Here is an 8,959-nt window from a genome sequence, read left to right as displayed (position 1 = left end):
AGACATGAAATGAAATAGTCCGAAAATTTGCTTTGCCCAATTGATCGTGGGCCCGGCAGCCGCTGAGCAGGGCCAGATCGTTGAGGCTCTATCCCTAATCGTTGAACGTCAAACAGGGTAGCAGCAACTCCCATCATTTAACGTCTTTTGGTCTGACGCGGCCGGGGTTTGAACCCCCGACCTCCCGATTGTGAGACGGACGCTCAACCAACTGAGCCAACACACCGGTCATAGATCGGTAATTGCACATAGATGTTAATTAGTGCATTGGGCCAGTAATTCTAATTAAGGCATTGACATTTGTTAAAATGGAAAATTACTGTCATAAATGAATTCATTAACATAGAAAACATTAGAAGAGCTGTATTATATAAATTATGTTTTCAGGCTGATTTAGACAATACTTTGACACAGAAATCTATTTATTGCAAATATATATTAATTAGCGCATTATGCTAATCAAGCTAATTATAACAATAACATTGTTTAAAGGAAAAAGATGATGCCACAAAAGAATTCCTCATCATCGAAAAACTATAGGATAGCTGTATGTTTTCGGGAATTCTCACTCAGTATAAAATGACAAAGGAATATATATATTGCACACATGTTAATTAGCGCATTATGCTAATTATACTAATTACGACAATTACATTGGTTAAAAGGGGGAAAAATAATGTCAGAAATTAATTCCTCGTCATAGGAAACCATTGGATAGCTGTATTATTCATGTATTCGGGCATTTTCGTTATAAAATGACAAAGGAATATATGTATTGCACATATATGTTAATTAGCGCATTATGCTAATTATACTAATTACGACAATTACATTGGCAAAAAGAGGAAAAAATGATGTCAGAAATTAATTCATCGTGATAGAAAACCATGGGATAGCTGTTTTATTTATGTGTTTGACATTTTCGATATAAAATGACAAAGGAAAGTATATATTGCACATGTATAATGGTAATTAGCGCATTATGCTGATTATGCTAATTAAGACAATTACATTGGTAAGAAGGGAAAAATAATGTCATAAATGAATTCCTCGCCATAGAAAACAAGCATAGGGTAGCTGTATTAATCATGTTTTCGGACATTCTCGATATGAAATGACAAAGATATATATATTTTTATATGTATTACACATATACATGTATATGTGTTAATTAGTGCATTATGCTAATTATGTTAATTAAAGTAATTAAATTGGTTAAAATTGAAAAAATAATGTCATAAATGAATTCCACGCTATAGAAAACCCTAAAAGGGATGCATTATCTACATATTGGGCATTTTTTGGATAGACATCCACAAATACGTATATATTACACTTATGCTAATTAGCTCATTATGCTAATTAGGCTGATTATGATAATTGCATAACTTAAACATTTAGATTATTGTTATAAATCGATTCCTCGTCACAGGACCTCTTAGTAAAATGACATTATTTGTGTTTTTAATCTTTCTGGTTTAAGAGAAGTAGCATATTACATATCGTAATATGCTAATTAGATGATTATGCTAATTAGGCTAATTAAAAAAATTGCTCAAGGTTGCCAAGGTGGCAACCAAGCTGAATTTACTTCAATACCCATCTAGAACGCAAATCAACAAAAATACCTTGTACTTAACAACTTTTCCAGGTATGAAAAATATCTACTGGACTATATATCTTTCAGATCAAAAAGTTATGGGACTTTTTATGAACCAACATTTGATCTTTAGGTCCACAATAAACCCTTTGAATTATGATTATGCTGGCATTATAATTGTTGGGAGTTGGAGTTGTTGGAGTAATCCTCGAATTGTAAAATAATTATTTCACAAATACTAAAAAAAATAATAAATATTTATCTAATGAATACAAGTGAATAACGTATACGAAACTGAGAATTATGGCTTTAGCCAAATTTCTTAAGTATAGAATATGGGGTGAGTATCCAATGTCACATTTGAAGGATACACAAATAAACCATATTGATGCACTGTGTGTGATTTCATAACATGTAGTATGAAGGTAAATAGTATGTGACATGTAAGCAAAAATAACAAAACAGTTAACAAAAAGGGAAATTATTACACAATTTGCAACTCTCAAGTAACAAAGCATAAAAACTCTATTTCATAGTTTAAAAAAATATGTGAAATATTAATAAGCTAATTTCCATTATTCAATACTGAATAGTTTCAAGAAACTCAACATTTTCTCAATTAATATTTTTCTTTAAAAAAAAATTAAATAGATTTCAAAGTTTGGTATAAAATAACAATTAGTTAAGCACACATGAACTAAATGTCAAGTTTATGAAGATGACAAGCTTACATTAAACGTGCATTCCATGTGACTGTGTCATCTTTTGCTCCAAACCTACACATTCATATCCTTGTAAATTTAATGTAAAAAATAAGATGAAGGTTTTCCATCTTTTACTTGCCATTTGCACTTATGTTCATCAAATAATAAATGAAAAGTAAAGAAGTACTCATTAATGTTTGTTATTTAAAATAAAAATATACAAATGTTAACTAATAATGAGGCAGACATCAAATACCACCATATCATGTTGTGGATTGTCATTACCTGGACGTAGTAGGGTAGAGAAGGAAAATGAGAAAATCAAATAGAAAGCCTACTTGTGGAATACATGATATGATATGAGAAACACAAAATCAATTCAATCATGGTTAAAATGGTAAACTGCCAGATTATCTACTAGCCATTTGGTATAATTGACACTATGCCCACTTACTGTTTTGTCTAATTTTTAAATAGGCAATACATATATCATCTAATATCCACTTGGACTGACACCTACCATAGTTTAAATGATTAGCTACACTGTTTAAAATAATATTTTCATTTGACAAATTGTGAAAAAAAAATAGACAAAGTGGAAACTAGACCATCTGGGCATTAGACTAAATGCCATTTAGCCTAAGTAATGGTGAGACCAAATGGTAATTAGACAGATTTGATATCAGACCATGTGTTTTTAGCCTTGTGTTATGACCATCTGATAGTAGACCAAGACACCAAGTGGATACAAACTGTCAAAAGATATATCTGCTTATAAACTACAGTCTCTTAATGCCTTCCATTAAGTTACATGTATATTTCTTTCATCAATTTTTTACAAGACTGGGATTTTGTTTTCATCCCTTTTTAAATTTTTTTTTACATAATTCTGATATGGAAATCCAACAAAACCCATAATGTACTTTTAATTATAACTTTTATGAACGTGTACATTCTCGAAATATGAGTTTAGAATATCAGTCTCAAGCAAAAAAAATATCAAACTTGATTTCATAAAATATCAAGTTGAAGGTCTTGTAGTTTCATCAACAATTAAACTCTTTCAATACTCAACTTGTGTGACAAATTCGAGATGTCATAAACAAAACTAAAAGATCACTCTATAAAATGGCAATTGTGAACATAATACAACAAAATCAAGATGTAGTACAAATAACAATGAGTTCACTCTATCCAACAATAATTGTGAACATTAAGTACAACAAAAACAAAGTACAAATAAGAATTTGAACAAATATAATGTATATTATGCAAATATAACATCTATAAGTACCATCTAAGTTCTCAGTAAACACATAAAATATATTTATATCTCTATATACCATTTAGATTTATAGAAAAATAAGGTGATTTGGTTCAATGGGCAAACTGGTTTGGTCAATATTCACAAAGATGAATGAAGTGAAACCATGGTATAAATATAAATTCAACTGATTGGAAGCCAAATATGACAACTCTTACTGTTATGCAGACCTCCCAAACTTACTGAATGAAAAATAGGTTGATTTTACTTAAAAATATAAAAAACCACTCATTTCTCAAAGTAGTACACGGTCAAAATATTAAGAGAAAATGGAATTGATGTTGATCTATCTTTAATATTTAAACAAGATCTCTGTAGAGGAAAAATTCAGAAACTTTCCTACAAATTCAAAACGAATGAGAAGTCTAAGTTAAATAATTAGCCCATAGAATCCTACCATTATAATACACTTCGTTCTACAGATCAGTTGATTCTAAAAGACTAAGGTTGTAGACTTCTTGCCGAGGGGTTATCCGACTTTAAATCAGATTTAAAATTCCATTGCGTGCACCATTTAAGCCTCATCACACTGGTCAGATCAACTTCAGAGGATACCTGCTACTGTGTATTTATCAATGAGATTTTTTTGTTAAACATCATGTGCATGTTGTCATACTCTTTATTAAACAATCTCCTGTTTTTTTTTATAATTATCCTTATCTTTCAGATAGCTATTAATTATTCAGAGTATCAAATGTATTGATAAATCAAACAAACTAGTTAGGATTAAAGTAACATTTGGCTTTCCATAGTAAGGCAGCTGATTTACACCATGGTTTAACTTGGTACACATTAGTGAATCAGGTCCTTTGTATCTCAGTAGCAATAAAGACTATCCTTTTGTGTCACCAAGATCATGTGGTACAGGTTCAATCTGAGCATTGATACTAAAAGAAAGTTGACCAGATATTGCAGGAGGGCTGCCCTGACCGAACTCAGTACTATCATAAAGGGACTGGTTAAATGTATCATCCCGACTGACTGAGTAGGGTAAGTGGTGTGCTTCATCATCATTCTCATCGGGTTGAGATGCATATGAAAGCAGGAGTAGTTGCTTTGATGCTCTGGAGTGCAGGACAGAGAGAGAGAGACAAGGAGATCAATTATCATAAATTGTTTAATCATTATTTTTTCTATACTAGCAATTTCAATTGACTGAAAGTGTAAAAATTACAGAAATTGATGCAAGCATTGTAATCAAGGGATACTGGAAACATAATAAACAAAACATCAACTGCTATACTACCATCTAATAGATGATTCAGCTCCTTTTATAGTTTTCTATTTCAAGGAATTCAAAATTTTACACTGCAATAGTAAATATAGTATCAAACAGTATTTGACTTTGTCTCCTCTTATCAATATCAATCAACAATATCAAAAATAACAAAATAGATAAACAAAGCTTTTACATCCATTGATTAATTCCATAATTTTAATGGCAAATTTACTCAACAATTTTACTCACAGAAAGAAATTATGAAGGAATGTGATGTAAATTAATGGTGCAAAACATGTAAAGTACAGGAAAGATGTAATGTCCACAAGGCTGTAAAGAAAGAAAAGGGATAAGAATTCCATTAATTTTGTTTTTAACAAATTGAACTAGCACATCAATGATGTGGAGCTCATCCGGCATCTCGCAACAAAATTTAACAAAATCTTTATTTCAGCCCAGTTGACACTGTAGTGAATTATATTGGTGACATAATTCAAGGATATAGAATTGTGATGAAGACATGACATAGAAGCATTTTTTTTTCTGATCTATGAATAAATTTCAATTGAATTAAGTATTAATAATTATCTAGTCAAGTTTCTTAACCTAATGTAGCTCTCAGATGGAACAAAAATAACCAAAGTCAATCAACAAATAAATAAGTAATTTTTGTGAGTTTTGAAAATATATGAATAAATTAGCATATTTAATGAGTTTCAAAATTCTATGTTGAAATTTTGTATCACCGCCTCGAGCTATTATATAAAGCAAACAAAAATTGAAATTGATCAACAATTGAAGAAGAAAATCATATCTTTGTAATTCTGTGTAGAAGTTTGGTGAAACTCATAAAGTTCTACAAAATGGAAGAAAAAAAGTAAAAATCGGTCCACAATTAAAAAAAGAAAAAGCATTTTATGTGAATTTTTAAAACTATGAATAAATTAATTTCCCACAAATTAGCATAAAAATTGTTCTAATCAAACTTTCAAAATTCTGTAAAGACGATTGGTGAACCTCATGAAGCTCTACCAGATGGAAGAAAAAAAATCAAATTAGGTCAACAAATAAAGAAGAAGCATTTTATGTGAATTTTTCAAAATCTGCATAAATTAGCATAAAAACTGTTCTGGTCAAAATTTCGAAATTCTGTGTAGAAGTTTGGTGAACCTCATGAAGCTCTAACAGATGGAAGCAAAAAATTCAAAATCGGTCAACAAATAAAGAAGCATTTTTTGTGAATTTTTAAAAATGCGCATAAATTAGCATATTTAATGAATTTCAAAATTCTGTGTAGAAGTTTTGAATCCCCCATCTAGTGCTATCATATAAAGCAAACAGAATTGAAATCGGACTTGAAATGGCAAAGTAGTAGCATTTTGAAATTGTGGATGGACGCCACGCCACGGCATAAGCTCATCTTGCCCTTCGGGACGGATGAGCTAAAAATAACCATCAAAGAACAAAATGAAATAGGCATCCCACTTTTAAAAGTCCTCAAATCCAATCTTTCCTGACACACTTTAACACTATTCCTGTATCGAAGTCATCACTATCTATATATTAAATGAAGATTCATGATTTAACCTCAATAATTCACCTTTTACACTCGTACAGTCAACCTGTCTATGAAGATGGTAAGAGTAAAAAAAAACACTGAAGACACGTGATTTCATGGAAACTAAACATATGTTCCTAGGTTGACAATTACATTTAATCCTCATTTTACACATACCCAACTTGTGAAACAATATCAGAAACTCTAAAACCTAATTTGATACAGACTTCTTGACTCATTTTAGATTACATTTTAGGCAAGACAAGCAGTCTAGTACTGCAAAACTTGATCCTGTCAGTTTTCCACCTCATTCCTTATACCTCCCCTAAATTAATAAGTGTAAGGAAAGTTGGAAGAAAGCTTTGGTTAACAACAACACAGAAATTAGCATAGCAGATGGGATGCAATATATCATTACTTTAATATGAATATTAACAGATGATAAATCATTACGTCAAACACTCGTTGCAGAATTCACCGCCGCAGCTAATGGTACTTTTGCTATGGTCCTACACCCCAATAACAAAATCCTTGTCAGAGGAACCAAGATATTTCATTCCCAAGCGCTATCAACCCTGAATCGCCCGATAATCCCTCTTATGTAACGTTTCTCATCCAAAGGCACAAGCCCAAGGGTTAGACCGTACAACAACTGTGATATTACGTAAGAGCAGCTCTGCTTGTAGAAGCCTTTCAGAATTAAATTATTGTATTTGATATTTAATCAAGTTTTAAAAGACTTATTGTATTTTGAAATTCAATGTTAATTTGTCTTCAATTTCGAATGAAGAAAATCGGCCCTGACAAAAAGGGAAAAATTATTGCTTGCACTGAACAAGGGCCGCAGAGTTTGATTAAATGGTCACGCTGCGTATGCAAGGCGCTATCAACCCTGTATCGGCGATAATCCTTCTTATCAGGCAAGCCGATGGTAGACCGTAAACAACAGCTGATATTACATAAGAGCAGCTCTGCCTGTAGTAGGCCTTTTGGAATTAAATTATTTAATTTGATATTTAATCAAGTTTTCAGAGGCATATGGTATTTTGAAATCCAATGTTATTCTATTTTCAGTTTTGAACGAAGAAAATCGGCTCAGAAATAAGGAAACTATTAAAGAGAAATAAAAATAACTGCATGCGATGGCGAGCAAGTTTGCTTGAATAGGCGTGCTGCGTATGTAATTGTGGTTTAGTTTTTCCGCACACATCGAGGTCAAGAAACAAACGTTTAGATACTTATAGGACAAGACCACCCCAACAAAACGTTGATTTGAATAAAAAGAGAAAAATCCAACAAGAATAACACTGAAAATTTCATCAAAATCGGATGTAAAATAAGAAAGTTATGACATTCTAAAGTATCGCTTATTTTTAACAAAACGGTGATCTGTACAACTCAGTGTCATGCAAATGAGTCAGTCGATGATGCCCATCACTCACTATTTCTTTTGTTTGTTTTATTGTTTGAATGATACAATATTTCATTTTTTACAGATTTGACAATAAGAACCAAGCTGACTGAACCATATATTCTTTAACAATGCTGATTCCACATGTTCTGGTAGGAATTAATCATTGATTCACTTGACAATGAGAAAATTACAATATTTCATATAGAAAAATTAAAAAGAAATAGATCAGTCTCCTCATTTGCATACCGACCAGGATGTGCATATATCTGTTTTTTTAAATTAAGCGAAACTTTAAAATGTCATAACTTTCTTATTTTACATCCGATTTTCATGAAATTTTCAGCATTATTTTTGTTGGATTTTTCTCTTTTTATTCAAATTAACTATTTGTTGAGGTGGACTTGTCCTTTAAATAACTTGCCCAGGGTGATCGATAATGAGATTTTCCATGATTCGTAATTGGGGTTTGTTTTCTACAACATCGATTTTGCGTCATGATGGGGTCTAATAGCCCAGTCTTTATCTGGATTCTAACCCAGGGAGCTCTGGCCCTGGAGTCCACCTTGCATTTAGACATAGACACAGGACTTGGGTAGATTGGGGTCTCAATAACTTTCTAAAAAAAAATGTGAAAACAGAAATAATGCACTTACCACGATTATATGGTTGAAGGTCTATTGTGTGACAGCATCCTGACATCGAGGCACAGACTGGAACCTCAAAAAAATGAAAAGTTCTGTCATGATACCTCTCCTTCTACACCAGTCTCAATTGACCATTTTGTTATAAATTTTGAAAGAAGGAGAGATATCGCGACAGAACTTTTTTCTTTTTTTGAGGTTCCAGTCTGTGCCTCGATGTCAGGATGCTGTCACACAATAGACCTTTATCCATATAATTGTGGTAGGTGCATAATTTCTGTTTTCACATTTTTTAGTAAGTTATTGAGACCCCAATCTACCCCAGTCCAGTGTCTATATCTAAATGCACGGTAGACTCCTGGGTTATCTGGATTCTAGCCCCTCTTCAATGGGATACAATGTTTCAAATACCAGCATTCCCAAGAGTATCGTAAGTAACGGTGTATTAACCGCACCTTTTTCTTGGCGGGATACAAGCAAAAGTCGGGGGTGCGGTTTA

The 8,959-nt window shown here is 32.1% G+C and overlaps 1 protein-coding gene across 1 annotated transcript in view; it reads right to left on the bottom strand.

Moving 5' to 3' along the window:
* Window positions 1–2,722: 2,722 nt before the first annotated feature.
* Window positions 2,723–8,959, bottom strand: part of LOC121410529 (transmembrane protein adipocyte-associated 1 homolog) — a 28,727-nt gene continuing 22,490 nt past the window's right edge. Inside the window, exons 9-10 of the mRNA XM_041602682.1 lie at window positions 5,097–5,177; window positions 2,723–4,692 (exon numbers count right to left, since the gene is read on the bottom strand). Of these exons, the coding sequence (XP_041458616.1) occupies window positions 4,461–4,692; window positions 5,097–5,177 (313 nt within the window). The 3' untranslated portion in view covers window positions 2,723–4,460. The remainder of the gene's footprint in view (window positions 4,693–5,096; window positions 5,178–8,959) is intronic.

Source organism: Lytechinus variegatus, chromosome 3 (assembly GCF_018143015.1).
Source record: "Lytechinus variegatus isolate NC3 chromosome 3, Lvar_3.0, whole genome shotgun sequence".
NCBI classification, from domain to species: Eukaryota; Metazoa; Echinodermata; class Echinoidea; order Temnopleuroida; family Toxopneustidae; genus Lytechinus; species Lytechinus variegatus.
Note: the sequence above shows the minus strand (reverse complement) of the source record. Positions and strands in the feature narration are given on the sequence as shown.